Source organism: Raphanus sativus, chromosome 7, assembly GCF_000801105.2.
Source record: "Raphanus sativus cultivar WK10039 chromosome 7, ASM80110v3, whole genome shotgun sequence".
NCBI lineage: Eukaryota > Viridiplantae > Streptophyta > Magnoliopsida > Brassicales > Brassicaceae > Raphanus > Raphanus sativus.
Window position 1 is genome coordinate 2,115,943 of NC_079517.1, and position 18,553 is coordinate 2,134,495.

At 37.6% G+C, this 18,553-nt stretch overlaps 5 protein-coding genes across 5 annotated transcripts; 3 read left to right on the top strand and 2 right to left on the bottom strand.

Annotated features, from left to right (window-relative positions):
- The first annotated feature begins 1,318 nt into the window (after nucleotides 1–1,318).
- LOC130497538 (protein REVEILLE 1) lies at nucleotides 1,319–3,627 on the top strand. Its single transcript, XM_056990415.1, has 5 exons — nucleotides 1,319–1,637; nucleotides 1,993–2,064; nucleotides 2,145–2,256; nucleotides 2,369–2,430; nucleotides 2,569–3,627. Exons 1-5 carry the CDS (start codon nucleotides 1,605–1,607, stop codon nucleotides 3,406–3,408), a joined length of 1,119 nt encoding a protein of 372 aa, XP_056846395.1. The 5' UTR covers nucleotides 1,319–1,604; the 3' UTR covers nucleotides 3,409–3,627.
- Nucleotides 3,628–3,965: 338 nt separating this feature from the next.
- On the top strand, nucleotides 3,966–6,611 carry LOC108817745 (autophagy protein 5). The gene is made up of 8 exons (XM_018590523.2): nucleotides 3,966–4,173; nucleotides 4,406–4,530; nucleotides 4,611–4,677; nucleotides 4,856–4,945; nucleotides 5,295–5,382; nucleotides 5,607–5,750; nucleotides 5,930–6,061; nucleotides 6,197–6,611. Exons 1-8 carry the CDS (start codon nucleotides 4,060–4,062, stop codon nucleotides 6,439–6,441), a joined length of 1,005 nt encoding a protein of 334 aa, XP_018446025.1. The 5' UTR covers nucleotides 3,966–4,059; the 3' UTR covers nucleotides 6,442–6,611.
- LOC130497637 (uncharacterized) lies at nucleotides 6,581–7,182 on the bottom strand. The gene has a single exon (XM_056990596.1). The coding sequence runs from the start codon at nucleotides 7,164–7,166 to the stop codon at nucleotides 6,762–6,764; it is 405 nt and encodes a 134-aa protein (XP_056846576.1). The 5' UTR covers nucleotides 7,167–7,182; the 3' UTR covers nucleotides 6,581–6,761.
- Nucleotides 7,183–7,258: 76 nt separating this feature from the next.
- Nucleotides 7,259–12,790, bottom strand: LOC108817743 (uncharacterized). The gene is made up of 20 exons (XM_018590520.2): nucleotides 12,349–12,790; nucleotides 12,079–12,217; nucleotides 11,396–11,730; nucleotides 11,050–11,131; nucleotides 10,711–10,972; nucleotides 10,412–10,470; nucleotides 10,215–10,304; nucleotides 9,976–10,067; nucleotides 9,793–9,891; nucleotides 9,623–9,700; nucleotides 9,307–9,391; nucleotides 9,167–9,225; nucleotides 8,967–9,036; nucleotides 8,734–8,825; nucleotides 8,526–8,588; nucleotides 8,368–8,434; nucleotides 8,054–8,275; nucleotides 7,833–7,949; nucleotides 7,601–7,753; nucleotides 7,259–7,500 (listed from the first exon to the last, which is right to left on the bottom strand). Exons 1-20 carry the CDS (start codon nucleotides 12,756–12,758, stop codon nucleotides 7,387–7,389), a joined length of 2,688 nt encoding a protein of 895 aa, XP_018446022.1. The 5' UTR covers nucleotides 12,759–12,790; the 3' UTR covers nucleotides 7,259–7,386.
- Nucleotides 12,791–15,107: 2,317 nt separating this feature from the next.
- LOC108816721 (NAC domain-containing protein 86) lies at nucleotides 15,108–18,399 on the top strand. Its single transcript, XM_056990595.1, has 6 exons — nucleotides 15,108–15,461; nucleotides 16,535–16,815; nucleotides 16,947–17,273; nucleotides 17,365–17,646; nucleotides 17,757–17,823; nucleotides 17,906–18,399. The coding sequence occupies exons 1-6, from the start codon at nucleotides 15,305–15,307 to the stop codon at nucleotides 18,286–18,288; spliced, it is 1,497 nt and encodes a 498-aa protein (XP_056846575.1). The 5' UTR covers nucleotides 15,108–15,304; the 3' UTR covers nucleotides 18,289–18,399.
- Nucleotides 18,400–18,553: the final 154 nt, after the last annotated feature.

Here is an 18,553-nt window from a genome sequence, read left to right on the forward strand (position 1 = left end):
ACAAATATCTCATTTGATTTTGGATTTTAACTTACTTCTGATTTCAAAAATTCACATTAGGTTTCTGATATAACTACCAAGAACTGAAAGACTACTGAGACAAAAGAGATGAGGATGTCAGTTGATCGCAAATATTTTACAAATTTGAAACTCAAAACATAAAAAATCGAAAATCTGATATATTATTGATTTTATATAATCTACATAAATACCATCATTTAAACACTTACATAAGAATCTGTTGATGACATGTAACTTGTAAATGTCATCGGTTTACCACCACAAAAAGCTCAAATCATATGTAATGGTCTTATAACTTAAATTATCTGCTGATAAATGATTAGCACTTAATTAAGATAAAATTATTTTTATCCAAAAAAAGAGCTCTCGAAGTGGAAACCAATGAACATGAAGAAGCCAGATAGATAATAGATAATGGCGACAAAGCACAAAAATATCATACTCTCGTGAGTTATGACCTTTTTTGTCCCTTCATCTAATCTACTGGTGGCTCAGATTTCTCAGTCCAGCAAAATCTATTTTATTTAATTACGAGCTACAAATGTTTTTAATTTTTTTTTGAGAAAGTGACTAAAGGCACGAGCGACGCGTGTCAATGTGGGTCACGAGCGACGCGTGACAAAAGGAGGGGATGCCACGTCAGCTTCTGGTATGTGCGCTTTTTCGAATTTTTTAATATTTTGTTGGTTTTTTTCCATGGAACGCTCGAGAAGCGGATGAAATCTTGTGGCTCACGTTCGATGACCCACATTGACACGCGTCGCTCGTGCCTTTAGTCACTTTCTCAAAAAAAAAATTAAAAACATTTGTAGCTCGTAATTAAATAAAAATAGATTTTGCTGGACTGAGAAATCTGAGCCACCAGTAGATTAGATGAAGGGACAAAAAAGGTCATAACTCACGAGAGTATGATATTTTTGTGCTTTTTTTTTTTTTTTTTTTTTTGTGTTTCAAAAAAAAAAAAAGCACAAAAATATCATACTCTCGTGAGTTATGACCTTTTTTGTCCCTTCATCTAATCTACTGGTGGCTCAGATTTCTCAGTCCAGCAAAATCTATTTTTATTTAATTACGAGCTACAAATGTTTTTTAATTTTTTTTTTGAGAAAGTGACTAAAGGCACGAGCGACGCGTGTCAATGTGGGTCATCGAACGTGAGCCACAAGATTTCATCCGCTTCTCGAGCGTTCCATGGAAAAAAACCAACAAAATATTAAAAAATTCGAAAAAGCGCACATACCAGAAGCTGACGTGGCATCCCCTCCTTTTGTCTTCCTATTTTTTCACACCTCCCCCCCCCCAAACTCTTCTTTCCTCCACAAATCTCTCTTTCTCTCTGCTTTCTTCATTTGCTCTCTTCCTTCCTCTTCCGGCTAAACAAAGAGCTTCCAAAAGCTCGTTCCTTTACTCCGAGCGAGCATAGCTTTCTTATAACAATCAGAGAGTTACAGAAGCAAATCGTTTGTGGGTCTCTAACCATTTTCTGGGATCTGTAGCTCATTTCCAGACTCCAGATTCAAAAATTCAACCTTTTTAAGTTTCTTTAGTAAACCTCCGGCTGAGATCTCTAAATCCGGGAAGCTATGGCGCCGTCTCCGTTGACTACGAATGTTCAGGTGTTGACTCAAAACCAATCTAGTTTTTTTTCTCCTTGTTCAGATTAAAGCTAATTAATCTTAGGAGAAGAATAGCTCTCAAAGTAGACTTTTTTTAATTAATTCTAAGTTTGTGTGCTGCAATTACATTACTGGGCTGTTATGTTATTATTACAAGGATTTATATGGTGTTTGTAAAAAATGTAATTAGGGTCTCTGTTTACAGTTGAAACCGTTGGATTTTGCTAATGAAAATGTAAATTATAGAAAGTAAATGATTCCAATGCCTACTTTTGTTAAAAAAGAACATAACTTTTTTATATATTCCTAAAAGTTTCCTCTTTTGTTTGTTGCTTGGTGGGTGATTGTTTCTCAGAGTGGCAAGACTACAGATAAGCAGAAGAAGATACAGTCCAGTGACCAAGAGGGAAATGACTATGCACCCAAGGTTTTTGCTTTCTTTCACATGTAAATTATTGTTTATGTCAATAGTGAAAGATCTTTTGACTCAGTTTTATCTTTTTTTAGGTGAGGAAACCATACACGATAACAAAAGAAAGAGAGAGATGGACTGATGAAGAGCACAATAAGTTTATCGAAGCCTTGAAGCTACATGGGAGAGCATGGAGACGAATTGAAGGTAACAAAAAATTGAATGATTATTACTTTCTACTTAGTTATTATATGTTTGGGTCTTTTTACAATACCCTGAACCACACCAAAAATATATATATGTTTGTTTCACTAAACAGAACATGTGGGTACAAAGACTGCTGTTCAGATTCGAAGCCATGCTCAGAAGTTTTTCTCCAAGGTTTTTAAAAACTTATTTGCAATAATTTGTTCATTGAAAAGTACCAATGATTGACGAACAGAAGTGATCATTGTTTCATAGATTGCTTTGGAGACTTGTGTGTGTGTGATTCTGACTTAAGCTCTGTTTACTACACAGGTTGCTAAAGAAGCATCTGGAGGTAATGGGAGCTCGTTGGAGCCAATCGTGATACCGCCTCCTCGTCCCAAGAGAAAACCCACTCATCCTTACCCACGCAAGCTGGGAGACCAAACAAGCAGATCAGTTTCTCCCTCGGAACGAGACAATGGATCTCCAACCTCTGTCTTGTCCACTGTTGGTTCCTCTGACTCGCATTCACCTAACCGAAGCTTGTCACCGGTTTCCTCTGCATCGCCTCCTCCTGCTCCTCCTCTTGCAACTACTGAAGAAGAGCTTGAGACTCTTGTAGCTGACAAAAGCAAAAACTTATCTACGAAGCTGGAGTTGTTTCCAATAGAACCGACGAAGCAAAGCCTTAAACTATTCGGGAAGACAGTTTTGGTGTCGGATTCAGGCATGTCCTCGTATTGTAAGTCACCTATCATTCAGCCGTTACCAAGGAAACTCTCCAGATCCGAGACATTCCCCATGGTGATAATGAACCCACAAGAGAAACTCCTGAGCTGTTGGATACATCAACAAGTCCCTTCTAAGCAAGAGGAAGTGGAAAACAGATGCTCGGATTCAGAGAAGGCTGTGCAGAACGAAGGATCTTCGTCGACTGGTTCAAACACTGGTTCGGTGGATGATACAGGACACACGGACAAGAGCGGCTCAGAACCAGCGGAAACAATGGTGTGTCGGTGGGAGTTGAAACCAAGCGAGAGGTCTGCGTTTTCTGAGCTCAGAAGAACGAACTCTGAGTCTAACTCAAGAGGGTTTGGTCCATACAAGAAGAGAAAAATGGTTATAGAGACAGAAGAAGAAGAACAAGAACAGATACGCCTCTGCTTATAATTATATGACATTTTCTGAGGTACTCATCAAAGTCTTTTAGATTCAAATATTCATTAAACTTCTTAATGTTCATCAAAGTGTTTAAGTTTTTGTTGTTGTTGTTGTTGTTGTTTTTCATTTGTGTTCTTCGAGCTGTTTGTTGTTGTTTTAGGCATAATTTGTTTACTGTATACCACTTGTACAATTTTTTCCCCAAAGTTAATCTAGTGATTATGATGATCGAACCGATTTGAAAACCAAACCAAAATTATTCTGTTATTATGGTATTCTTTCAAAATTGAAACTAAACCGAATCCAAATCGAAATTAAACCTCAACAAAACCAGTATATAATACACATTGAATGCAAATTGAGATGATCTTATTCTTACCTTGAATTTTAATCTAGTGATTAATAAACCAGACCAACTTATGATTACTTGCCAAACCAGATTAAACCGATATAATTATAGACCCGTTCGCATAATATCTATCTCGCGCCTGGTACGGACCACGTTAGCTCGCGACGGACTATTTACTCTAACGTACGCTTCATATTATTAATGTACACGCAAGAGAAGATGACGTCACGAGAAAGATCGTTTTATTAGAGAGAAGAACTAAGCTGCGACGGAGGAGACGGAAGAAGAAGAAGAAGAAGAAGAAGAAGAGAATGGCGGCGAATGAAGAAGAAGCGGTGAAGTATGTATGGGAAGGAGCAATTCCGCTGCAGATCCATCTCCACAAATCCGAAGTCGCTTCTCACCCTGCTCCTCCTCCTGCTCTCGTAATCTCTTTTGTTTCTCCGATTGTTTTGTTAGTTAGTTAGACCACGATCGAATCTCGGATTTTAGGTTTGTTTGTATCTCGTTTAGTGGTTTTGAATAATCAATTTGTTTAGAGGAGGAGGAAAACAGTTTGCATTAGAGGATTGGATTTGACTGACAGGAGAATGTTAAGCTCGAGATAGATAAGAGCATACGAAGATCTAAGCTCTCTCTCTTTATGTTTTCAATCAGGTATTAGCACCTAGGATAGGGTACTTGCCTCTGTTAGTTCCTCTTATAAAGCCTTACTTCAAGGATTCACTTCCTCCTGGTGAAGATTCCATCTGGTTCGATTACAAAGGCTTTCCTCTTAAATGGTATGCCATTGTGGAAATAACTGTTTGTATATTTTATATATTTGTGAAGTGGAGAGCTTAATCTTGTTTGGTAACTGCAGGTATATACCAACAGGTGTTCTTTTTGATCTCATATGCGCAGAACCTGAAAGACCTTGGAATCTCACCGTAAAACCTTTCTTCTCTCTGTCTCTCATCTTCATTAAGCTTCTTCTGTTTGAGATATGAGCTTAGTGGATGTATTATTAATCTTCAAATACCGAAACACAGGATGCACAAACCTTAGTTTTCCTTTTCTTTTATCTTTTGCTGTTCTTTGAGGTTTTTAGAAACTTTTTACTTGCAGATACACTTTAGGGGATATCCTAGCAACGTGCTGATTCCATGTGAAGGAGAAGATTCTGTCAAGTGGAACTTTGTTAATTCTTTGAAAGAGGTTTGTCACAATTTCTCTTTAACTTTTCTTGCCACTTTACTTGAAACGTCTTCTCTTCCTTATTTGACATTGTAGAACAAGCTTATAGCATTCTTCCACATTTTGATGTATAACAACCGTTTACATCTCTGTCTGCCACCATGATTATTACCATTTCCGTATGTTAAGTTAAGTTCTGAGGGTTATAGAATTGCATAGGCGGTTGAAGATGTATAACTGGTAATGATAGCGAATGATATTGTGACCAGTTTTTTTTTTTTTTTTTGCTGAATTTGATTGGTTATTCCCTAGTGGAATAGACATAGGCTGCTCCTGTCTGCTATTTTATAACAATGCTTTACTCCTGCAGGCGGCGTATATCATCAATGGAAACTGCAAGAATGTTATGAATATGTCTCAGAGTGATCAAGAGGATCTATGGACCTCTGTCATGAACGGTACACGAGAGTTCCATCTTATGCATACAAAATAATATCAATCACATAGCCAGTATCATTCTTGTTGCAGCAATACTTCTTTTTATAACTCTAATCGCCATCAGATGTAGTTTTTTGCGTTCAGCATTGTCAAATGTCACTATCATCATCAATCATGATATATATAACCTTTGGATGTATCTATGACTGTTAGCATCGAGTTTTGAAAACGGGTGGTTTGGCAGGTGATCTTGAGTCCTACACAAGATTATTACCCAAGCTTAAAATGGGAAATATCGAAGATGAGTTTTCAAGAAAAGCAAATTTGTCATCTCCACAATCTCGACAAGGTGGGACTGAGACAGATGTGGCTGGACAAGTTAAGACAGGTTTGCCAACTATAAGCTCAGCTCCAAATGTTTAGTTCAGTTTGAAGTGATATAGACCTAGTTTTCCTTCTTATTATATATCTTGTAAACAGAAACAGCTTAATATGAATAGAATAATGACCCTCTCAAAAAGTAATGGTGTCCCCATATTATTGACTTGTGATAATCGTTTTTTACAGCGAGGATTCCTGTTCGGCTGTATGTTCGAAGTGTCAATAAAGATTTCGAGAATCTTGAAGATGTACCTGAGATCGATACATGGGATGAGATCTCGTACTTGAATCGCCCTGTTGAGTTCCTCAGAGAAGAAGGTAGTAATTCAATTTATCAGCTTAAAGATCCAGTGCATTGTTCTTAGCATCTTCACCAATAAGAGATTGGCTTTATGGACCTGTACTCGAATCTCTCTTTGTGTAAGATCACTGATTAGTTTCAGTATCTAACAGGGAAATGCTTTACTCTACGTGACGCCATTGAAAGTCTCCTCCCGGAGTACAGTGGAGACAGAGCTCAAACGAGTGGAGAAGAGGAAGCAGATGGGTCGCAGGAGACGAGGGGAGAAGTCAAACTGGTAAGGATCCAAGGGATAGAAGTGAGACTAGAGATACCGTTTTCATGGGTGGTAAATAACTTGATGAACCCAGAATTCTATCTCCACATCTCTGTTCTTGTGAAAGCTCCTCAAAGGTAAAACTAGCAAGACGCTGCATCTACACTCCCATCTGTGAATCGATCAAATTGCTTTCTAGTTTTTTTCTCAGAAGCCTAAAGAATCAACTTGTTTTATATGCAACCACTACTATTACTCTGATGGAAGCAGAACTCAGATATACATTTGAAATCATATTAATGATTCATTCATAGCGTTTACTTGTTAAAAAAACTTGACAAGTCATTAGTAAACTTTGTAGATAAGTAGTAACGATAATGATCCAATAATGTTCAAACATAACATCATCTTCGACTTATCAAACTCGAAGACGAGTACATTTGCACACAAAAATTTAGCATTCAATTGGATTTAGTTTGTCCAGGAAGGGATGTAGAAAGCTTGTTGTATTCTTGGAGCTCTTCGTAATACACATCCCAAACGCATCGCACGCATCCGCTACCGCAGCAGTCGCCAGGCTCTGGTTTCTCCGGCGGCGGAGGCGGAGGGAGTGAAACCTCCTCCTTCTTATCCTTCTCCTCCGTGGAAGTCTTCTCGCTCTTGGTGGCCATGGTGATGGGCGACTTGAGGTGTCGTTGTTGTCGAGATAAGGAATAGTAAATGGCCAAGGACCGTTTCAGAGAGAGATCTCGCGTTAATCCAAATCTCATGCTCAGAAGCACATCGTGGAAGCTTTTCCGGCGACGATTGTAATCCGACGATGCCGCGGTCGAGAATCGAGGATGGATATGATGCAACGAAACCATACCAAGAGTTCAAAGTTCTTTTCCCAGTTCTTTTGTGCGTTTTTACGTGTCGGGATCTCTTGATTTTTCTTGAGGGTAAAGAGTAGCACACGTGTCATGCTATAATTGGTAAAAAGAAAACCAATCCACGACCAAAGTCATGGATCCAAATACAAAACGTCTTTTGACCCAAACAACAACAAAAAATGATACAAATGTTACAACACTCGGAAACCAGAGACTAACTATTTGTTGTATTTGTAGTCTCTTCCCACTTCTTCATAGCATTTCTCACCTCCGCTAGGCAACTTTCAAGCTCCTTCAGTTCCTCACTCTCCGGGAAACTCACTGTGGCCTACACACAAACACATGTCACCATTTATTCAGTCTTGCTGATCATATTAATGCTTATCAAAATATTGTGAGGATAATGAATGAAAATTTTGGGTTTATACTTGTTTGATTGTGTTCTTCAGATGCATCTCAGCACTAAAGAGCTCTCGCTTGCTTCCTGTGGACGCTGAGATCTCCATGTACACTCTGCAAAGCTCCAATGACGCTCTTGCAAACTTCTTGAAACGCTCTCTGTCTTTCCACAGTTCTGATCCCTGCCAGAGATATATGTCACTAAATGGAGCTGAGAATGATATGCTCACAGATCAAAGAGCGGTTTTTGATTAATCATACCTGATATGAGCGCACTTGTTTCAACAGTGCCTCGCTGCATACCATAAGATCTCCTTTGATTCTACTCCATCTTGCATATAATCCCCAGATTTCAGATGTACTTTCTGTTCGGACAATCTATAAAAAAGAAAGAGATTATCCACAAGCAAGAGTGGCATACAAAACTCAGAAAATAATACAATACAGAGATACATAATAGTTACCGAAATGTTTTTTCTAACCTGCTGAATAATTTTCCCAAGCATCTCTAAGTGACGCTGAGTTTCAGCTGGTGTCGCAGCACACGGTTTTCTTTCATCTAATTCATCAGAAGAAGCTTCAGTTTCAACCGATAAAGATGCTGAATTCCTATTTTCTAACTCTGTCATTATACGGTCCAGTAAAACAACATCGACCCTCTTGTTTTTGCTCATGCTCAGTATCTTTTGTATAGCTTCAAAGGCCTGAAAGAAAGAAAAAAGAACAGGACATCTGAAACCAACTCTTCTAAATCCTAAGCTACATATAATAAAATAGATATTTAGCTGTCTCTTACCTGATCAATATTTCCCACATCCATAGCTACATGGCTGAAGTTCTCCCACATCTGCCAGCTATCTCGCCTGTTGATGCATGATGTTTTTTTTAATGTAACTAACGCTATCAATTTCTTAACTCAGAGTTATAAATGATAAGGGAAAGAGAGAGAAATACTTGAATTTAAGCGCTTCTTTGAATGCGATGAATGATTCTTTGCTCTTCTTCTTAATCATATGCCTGCACCCATAAATTAAAACGCATTCAGCATCATCCATAGTTAATTTGAAAAGTGAAAGCAGGTGAACAGTGACGGGGAGTTATATAGGAAAGCGTTCATGGAAAGAACAGGAAACAGAGCTGATAGTGAAACTGAAGTGCTTACAGACAAGCAATGTTGTTCCAGGCCTCTCCATTGTCAGGATCAAGTTGGACGGCAAAAGTGAATGCATCAAGTGCTTTTTGAACATCCCTGGCCTATGGTTATAGTGTACGAGATGTTATATTAGCTTTCCCTCAGTAGTGACAATAATTTATATGTTGTTTATATAAATGACATTTGGAATAGATAAATATTCCAAATGTAACTATGGGAGAAGAAGGAGTTTAGGATGATACCTTCAATGCAGCAGCACCAAGAGCAAACCAACCATCCGGGTACAGAGAATTCAAGGCCATTGCAGCCTCCCTATACAAGAAGGAAAAGATGTGACGTCTCAAAAGTAAATCAGCCTAAAGGGTTAAGTTTTATAAATATATTTCCTGTTAAGGAAGGAAAAAAAAAAGTTAAAGAAACAGAGCCAAACTGTTCCACATACCACAGCATCTTTGACTTCTCAAAATCGCCACGGTTGTATGCGCTGCGAGCCAGAGCGCGCTACAAGAAGGAGAGTTAATTAGAGCGTTGACTGAGAGAATGAATACCTATAAGGATTTTATATCATGTGTCTCAAACTACCTTAGCACGAACTGACTTATCATTTGACACTTCCAGGGCTTTTTCATAACAGGAGTCATCAATCGTAACATCACCAAGTGAACACCTGAAAGCAATATTGAGCATCAAATTAACTTAATTATCTGATAAATAACTTCCTCAAATAAACAAACAAAGGTTCAAGAAAAATCCCCAGAGATATTAAGTATAGATTTAAAGACAGATGCTTACTGCACCTCACAGCCCAATAAAGATTACAGTACTTCACAGACATTTAATAAAATATACAAAACAACGAGAACTAAGCAGAATAGGGTACTATAAAAGATTTAAATACCATAGTCTTGGGTCATTTGGCCGTTCAGAAAGCTGTGCATTGATGAGATCTACAGCCGCTGATTTCTTTCCCAGAAGGCTGACGTTTCACATGGTGTAATAAGATTCGAGAAACAGAACATACAAGCGATAGAAGGATGGAAAAAATGAAGATTCAAACTTTTAGTTTACCAGTAGCAGTTAATTAGATTATCCCACAACTCCAGGCTCTCAAATATTGTGATTGCTTCCCCAACCAAACCGCAGCTCACCAGTAGCTCACCGTATTCCCTGTTGTTAGAATCAAAACGGTACAATCATAAGAAAGAAGGAATCCAAAGGATATCTGTAAATGCACATAAAATATCCACTTACTTCCTCAAAGCAGGAATGGTGGGAAGATGGACTGCGTAGCATAAAGGGATTCTTTCTGATGCTTCAGGATCACTCTTGTTAATGGCGTTAACCTAATATAGGACAGTTATCACAGCTATAATAATGGAGAATCAAATAATGCTTCAGATGAGTGTTCCAGTAAGGGAGAAGTCCAATGCAAAAAGGAATGAACAAACTAATTTGATTACGGTTCTGTGTACAGTGCATAAAATACATACCAATTTATCCATCATCTCCAGGGCACGTCCCTTTGTACGACCCCGAGTTGATTCCCAACGAACACGTAGTAAGTCACAGAAACACCGTAGCTAACACCATATCCAAAGAACAAAAGTCAGCCAGTCAGCCAACAACTCCTTCTTTTATAACTACTTACTTGAGACGATCAAATAACTGAAAAGACTGTATAGCTTACAACAAAATATGTTGACTTTTGAGAATCAATCGCCTCAATGTATGGAGCCATATCCCATCCTGCAGGAGAAAAAGGTATTAATACATAAATAAAACTAACTGCCATAGTTCAATTCAGTTCAGCACGAGTTGAAACAGAAGCAAGAGAAGACATCTTGTCCTTAACGGTATTTATATTTATTTTGCCTGGTAGCTTAATTTACTACGCAGAATTGTCAATATCATTATTTCCATCTTTGCTTCAACGCACTTTGCAGAACACTAACACTAATATGTTCCAAATACACTAACGTTACTTACTTTGCATCTCATTGTGCCGACTACCCCGTTCAATTAAAAGGCACTGAGCCAAAACCATTGCCTGTTCGACTGGTTTTAGGGTCGCAGAATCTTTGCCAGCTTCACTCTCATCGTTCACGAGTTTGGGAGTCATGTATACTTCAGGTGCTTCACCTCCCCAAGCCTCATAAGGTCCAACATCAGCTTTACCAGAGGCCAACATCACGTCCCCATTGGATGCACTAGTATTGGCTATCAATACCATTTGTGCCTTTGGGTCTACCTATAACAAGATCAGAGTTATTTAGAATAACAAAATACGAATACATATAGCAAACATATATATATATCATAGCTTACTTGGTGAATCGTACGAAATCCAAAAGCCCCACTAACAGAGAACTCGAGCTTTGATGCTGCTTTAGCAGATTCAAGCTGCAACCTGAAAATTTTACCCCCAACTCAAGACCAATATACTAAAGGAGTAGATATCAGATCACAGAGTGTTGTGATGGCTATCAAAAATTAGAGCAGCAACGCCAAATTACAAACTCAATTACGTAACTACATATGTCACAGACATCTCGATTTTTTCAAAAGAAAGCCATGAGGTGAAAGTAAAGTATTTTGGTTAATATCCTGCAATAAGAAGCTTTTAAACATGTACGAAGTAGGCAAAGACGATACCGTCTCAGTGATAACTTACCGACAAGGATCAATCCGTCCATAAATATATTGCAACACACACGCTTCCAGATGTATGGTTGACGTTATGGACGAAACTTCGCCTTGTAGGAACATGGTAGTATCCCAATAGATTTCGACTTTTTCCAAGGCTCCAAAATGGTCAAGAGCCTCAGCCATATAGACTTGCAGCATCTCAAACAAAGATGAAGATCGCTCGTGTAGAACTCTCTGGTGAATAAGTAGAACTCTGACAAGCCACCACGAAACAGTCCTCAGTTCAAACGTTTCGGTTGAAGTTGTCTCAAACAGCAAATCTTTCAACTTCAACAGCAGCATTCTAGCAAACACTAAGTGCTGCAGGAAAAAAAAAAGTAGGCTGGGTTAGGTAGAGTTCACTAAAAACAAACAAAGATCAGCAGAACTACTTAAAAGAGCTCCTAAAAAAAGAAATCATTCAATTTTTTTTAATAAAAGAGCAACAAAATTGATGTGGTTATATATGCACACATACTTTATTTGGCTAGGCCAGGTCCTGAGCATAGGCTAGTAAAGCATTGACTTACAACCCCCAAAATTTTGTATGTGTATAGGCTCCCAAATTTGTTAAAAAATAAAAATAATATAAATCTTTTTACTAAATTGTCTTTAGCTCCTAAATCTTAGGATTGGGCCTGAGCAGAAGAAGGAAGATAGGTAGAGTACCTGGAGATTAGAAAACTTTCCAAGCAAGTCAGAGCCTGCAGACATGAGCTGAATCTTTGCCCAGTTCTCCCATTCCACTAACTCCTTACTTTCTGTTACTTTAAACGGCAACGAACACTTCACTGTTCGATCTGTCGGCCTAACAGTTCAAACAAAAAAACAGAACCAAACAGCTCGTTGAGTTTTGTAATAACCGAATTTAAAAAAAAAAAACTCAATTTTCAGAACATTTAGTGAAAACAAAAAAAAACAATTTTTTCTACAACTCACCCAGTCAAATTACAGCGAGTGAACCAAAACGCAGACGAGATCGCTAAGCACATCACCACAACAGCGCGGCGAGCCTTGTCGATTTCATCCGACGAATCGTTACCCACGACGAAGGACTCGACCCTGTCGAGAATCTCCGAGTAGACTCGTCCCGCCGATTCGACCGAGTCGACTAGCTCCAGCTCGGAGTCTCCGAGTATCGCCCCAGCGGCGTCCGAGGCCAGAGCTCCGAGGTAGTCTCCAGCTTCGATCGAGGACAAGAGGGACCTTATAAGAGCGTCGTGAGGATGGGTTTCGGATCGGGATTCGTCGGGGAGCAGGGACTCGGGAGGTGACAGTGGTGGAGATACGGTGCATCGGAGGAGACGGAGCTCGTAACCGCGTAGGATTCGAATTTCGCCGTCGGCCATGGTTGTTGTTGCGGTTATAGTGTTTCTGGAAGAGACGGGAGTGGGAAGAGGTTTTGCGAGGTTTTTGTATCGTGACGACGGCGTCGTTTTAGCGAACCCGGTTGAACCGTTTACACGGATGTCTTTCCGGTTTGGTTTGCTGTTTAAAAAAAGCGGGTGGTGGTGACAAAAACCCGATAAAATCTGCTCAGAACTCAAAAGTAGCGAACCGGCCCACCAGCCAAGTTTTGACCAGGATTGTAGTATTACAGATTTTATGTAAATTTGCACTTTTTTTTTTGTCTAATTGTCTGTTTAATTTACATGTGAATAATATACACGTACCGGTGTAGTGATAATTCTTTTATGCATGATTTGTTTCCAAATGATTTTTTTTTGTAAAAATGTTACATATTTCTTTTTGATAATAACTACTGTAGAATAATTCATGATCACATCTTGGGAATTTAGTATACATTAATGCTTATTATATACTAGGAGTACTATAACAAAAGAAATATATGTAATAAAATAAAATCCAAAAATTAATTAGTAAAGAACAAACAGATGGATTCATGTGAGGGAAAAGTGTAAAGAAGGGAATGAACAGTTTGTTATTATATATCTTTGTTATATGTTAATGCTAAAATATGTGTATATGAATAATTAATTGGATATAGATCTGGAATAAGGAACTCGAATATTTGACAGAAAAGTTGATGAGGATGATGAGAAAAGCTGAGAAGTGATGCGGGGGTTGGCCCATCAATGCCTCAAAGGATTTCTTCACATGATCACAAGTTGGACCCACATGATCTACCATGTGGAGCCCCCAACTTGTTCTTCTCTTTACCTTTCAAAATTTATATATGGTGTGAAAAATACTCACACTCCATGTATGAGCATTTGTATATATCAGTATCATGTGTTTCATTCTGGTTTAGATGTTACATGCTCATGAGCGAACGAGGTTGCGTCTCGTTACCATTTGGTGTGATTCATAATGTCATAGTATTCTGGACAGTTAAGGACATGTGAAGTTTTCAAAACTAGAAATACGCAAAATAACTTATGATATCACATAGGTGCATCTATCAGGAGTAAACAAACAATAAAACTTGAAAAATAAAGAATTAGTGGAAAAATATGAGGAAGGTGTTGTAACTTGCAAGTAGTAAATGAGCGAATGAGAGTAGATTTTATCATGTAGACATGAGAAATGAGTGTAATTAATGACGAGGCAATGAGAATGCCAAACTTTATCATGTAAACACGAGAAATTTCTAGAGAATAGCCTAACTAGACACTAATAACCAATATAATTAATGATCATACAATTCAACCGATGATGTGAGATTAGAGATAAGTTATCTACAAATTTCACGTTTTAAAAAAGCTAAATTGCGATTGTACATTTGTATATATATACATGCTTATGTCCACTGTGAATGTGAGATTATTTTTCTATGAAGTAGGCAACGAACATATCTGAACTAACTAATACATTATTTTTAAAAGAACTAGTTCACGAGAGATGTTGCTCCACTTTGGGATTAGCTAAGGATTCGGTTCGGGATCGGTAATGAAAAGAATAGCTGTGATTGAAATGGTATATTAATCAGCGGCAATCACGAAGTGACTAAAGGATTCGCTGCATTCGCAACTGGGATCATATGACAAATGAGACCGTTTATTTTCAGTTAGAAGCGCCGCAAAACATAAAAATCTGAAACCAGTTTCTATTGGTTAACCCATTATTTGTTTCTCCATGCACCCAATGATGTACTGCCACGTGGAACATTCCAAACCGACAACACTTGGAGAAGGATGTAATACTTTAGGGAGACCTCTTAGATGAAGAAATACGTTTTTTGCATTATGGTATTGAAGTTGGTTTTAATTAGGGGATGTTTATGTACTATTTCATACACCCTTGTGTCAAAAGAAATCATATAAACTATATGTTTGAAACTTAATCAATATCCCTAAACCACTGAACATTGGAAAACAAGTTAAAATGCATGGAAATTATTATGGAATCACATATTTTTATTTGCTTGACTAAATACTATATATGAACCCTATTATGAAGTAATAGTAAAAGCTTTCTTAATTTACTTCAGCCTATCTATCAAACTTGACGAGAACGATGGCAAGAATCAGAATCTGTGTAAGAGAAAACAAAAAGAGAAGAAAAAGATCGGACCAATTGGGTATTTTCTTTATAATTTTATATTGTTAGTTTCATGATTTTATTCCAAAGCTGACATCGTCTCCCTTTGATTATTCACTGTACTGCCATTGATTTTTATGATATTTTCTCTCTCTCTCTTTATTTATAAACCTATGCCGTTCAAGCTCTCAATAACACAATCCATTGGCTTTCTCTCTCTTAAGTTTTCTTTTGTGTTATTTCTCTCCTCTGTAGGATCTACTACACATATAGAACGGTCGGTCCTTTTAGAGTTTTTTAACAAGACCGCTCGGTAAAGTCTTGGTGTTCACTACATAGTCCGATCGATATTGAATCGAGGTTTCAATATCATCGTTAATCAAGGAGTCTGTACATGGCTCCTGTCTCGTTACCTCCTGGTTTTAGGTTCCATCCAACGGATGAAGAACTAATCACATACTATCTCAAAAGAAAGATCAACGGTCGAGAGATTGAGCTAGAGATTATCCCCGAAGTAGACCTCTACAAGTGCGAACCATGGGACTTGCCAGGTAATAACTATTTGAACACTACAAATCTATATATCAAAATATATGATTTGGTAGGAGATCCTTTTCTGGCTTTAAGAGCTTAATATAGGGCTTGAACGTATGTTTAAGACATAGGTTAAAGAAAAGAATAAGAATATCACGATGACACGAAAGCCCCTAATATATATATGTACACGTTAACCTTTATATCGAAATATATACATCTGCTACCTCCTGGTATATGCTATTTATAAAAACTGATGTTTAACTCATATTAAGCATGCTTCTAAGCTAGCCGTTTGAGGGAAAAGAAAAACTTGCTGCTAAGCTAATTAGATATAGTGCAACCATTTCTTTTGCAATTTATAAGTATATAGGTGTTCCATCAGAGTTTTTGTACTATATCCGATTTGAAACATCTTCATTATTTTTATCTTTCGGGTTTTAAATAACAAAACTACCACACAAATTTAACTTTTTGCTTCCATTTGCTTTCTTTCCCATGACCTCTACTCTTTTTGCTCAAGATTGTTTATAGATCTAGACCAAATCGTCTGTATTTTAGCTTGCTACTGTTTTTTCCGGCACACCGGAACCTACTGTACCGATTTACCCTTTTGGGGTTAATTAATATATATTTATCATTATTAAAAAAAACTACCACACAAATTAGGTAAACATCGACTATACTATTTTAACTTTTTAAGATCAATTTTGGACTAGCTCTACCAGTTTGGCATATAAAAGAATCTGTCAAGCTTAGATGCAAACAGATAAATGTTATTTTGTTCAGTTCAAATAAATAAATGTCAATAACGAATATATAGTCAGAGTTTTACAGTAGTATTGATTAGACCAGACGAAACCAAACTGTTAATCTTCTTTTTTGGTCAAAGACTCAAAAAGAAACTCTCATGGACGGACCACCGCACACCTTTTGTGGTATAGGTTGCGCACCTTTGTTTTCATGGATTCTTTAGGGTTTGTATCTTTGGAAATAGTAAATCTTTTAATTTCAGATGGCTTATCTAAAGTATATAACATGTAATAAATATTGTCGTCATATATAAATTAATAAACGATAAAATTGGCAGGGAAATCATTGCTACCGAGCAAAGACCAAGAATGGTACTTCTTCAGTCCCCGGGACAGAAAGTATCCTAATGGCTCAAGAACAAACCGGGCAACAAAAGGCGGTTACTGGAAAGCCACTGGCAAAGACAGACGGGTGAGTCTGAGAGATCGAGCGATAGGAACCAAGAAAACACTAGTTTACTACCGTGGACGCGCCCCACATGGTATTAGAACTGGTTGGGTCATGCATGAATATCGCCTCGATGAAACCGAATGCGAACCTACTGCGTTCGGCATGCAGGTTGACTAGATAACCAAACTAATTAGTTTACTTGCTCTTAAAGTATATATTTGTAATTTATTATTATTACTTGTTAGACAAACCGTTCTTGAAACTAAACTTTAGTTGATGTTGTTAATAATTAATTTTAGGATGCATATGCTCTTTGCCGCGTTTTTAAGAAGATAATCATCGAAGCGAAACCACGAGATCAACAACAGCAGCAGCATCAGCCTTACGCCCACACAAGTTCGAATATAAGTCGTAGCTCAAGTTTTGACGTTGGTTCGGATCTTGAAATAAGTTCAAACACACATCAAGTTCCACCTTATAGTAACGCTGCCGAGACCCAACCGCCATTTGGAAACGCAAACACAGTCGGTAATCATGATGAGTGGTTGCAATACTTGTCACACGACATGCCTCTAAGATTTTCAAACTACGGATCTCCTTATGGACCATACCTCAATCCATCAAAGGTAACCTAGGTTAGTATGATTCTAGAGCTTATATTATATGGAATGATCCTCATTATCTTAACATGTTGTGTATATATATATATATATATAGGTGTATACAGAAACTGATTGTGGAATGTTGCAACATCAAATGTCACTGCAACCGTTACAAGTAGAAAACTCGGTGGTTCAAACCAGCATTTTCTCCAATGGAATGAATCAAAACGGCGGTCAATGCGGTTTCAGCGACTTTACCTTCGCTGCAAGTAACCCCAACCATCTATATAACAACACTGTTGATGATCATCTGATACACAACGGAAATCTCGATGAACAACTGCTCAGTGTTGGAAACTCGACATGGATGAACATGTCTAACGAGAATTTAAAACAGGTAATTAATAAATTAACATATCATATAGTCCGTAATCAGTAATGCGAAGTCGTCGTCTATATTCAATGAGTATGCATGAACGTCCTCTCTAATACATGTGTTCTTAGCAGAGTTTTATAGAAGACACAGAGATTTTGCCAAGCTTCGAGGAGAATGATCAAGATCTTGAATATTATGGTGGGTATGATATAAGAAACTCTAACTACAGAAGAGACCATATAGTAGTCAAAATCTTATGTATATTTTTATACTACTACAGGCGGATCTCGGACCAATACAATCGACAACATAGAAATCGACGAGTTTTTCTCGTTTGAAGACCGAATAGAAAACACCGACAAGTCAAACATAACTCTAAATTCTTCAGGATCCGAGATGATCGAAGAAGAGATTAGAGTAGATCATAAAATGCTCGTTTGCACACGTCAAACACCCAAAGTTTTATACCATCAAGTCGTACCGTCGCAGATTTTGAAAATTCACATTAATCTTATTGGAGGAAATGAAGAGGGAAGATTGTTTATGGAAGAAGAAGGCAAGGATTCTTGGTTCCAAACGGCTGAAAATGTTGGCAAGATGAAACTGAAGCAGATTGGTTTAGTTGCAAAACATTATTACAAATGTCTTACGATTATTTTCTGATTTTATTTTTTAACTTTTATCTAATAACTATTTTAAACGAAGAGAATATACTATATATTTATTGTAATATTGATAGATCACCATTGTCATTGGTAAAATATTACTTGGGGGAGAGAAAACCTATTATATGTTGTTTATGATTTTTCTCATATTTGCTTTTCAAGAACTTCTAAAACATAAAAATAATTTTAAAAACATAACAAAGAAATCAATAATTAAAAGTCTCCGCCAATTACCGGAAGGACATTGAAAGTATGAGGACCAA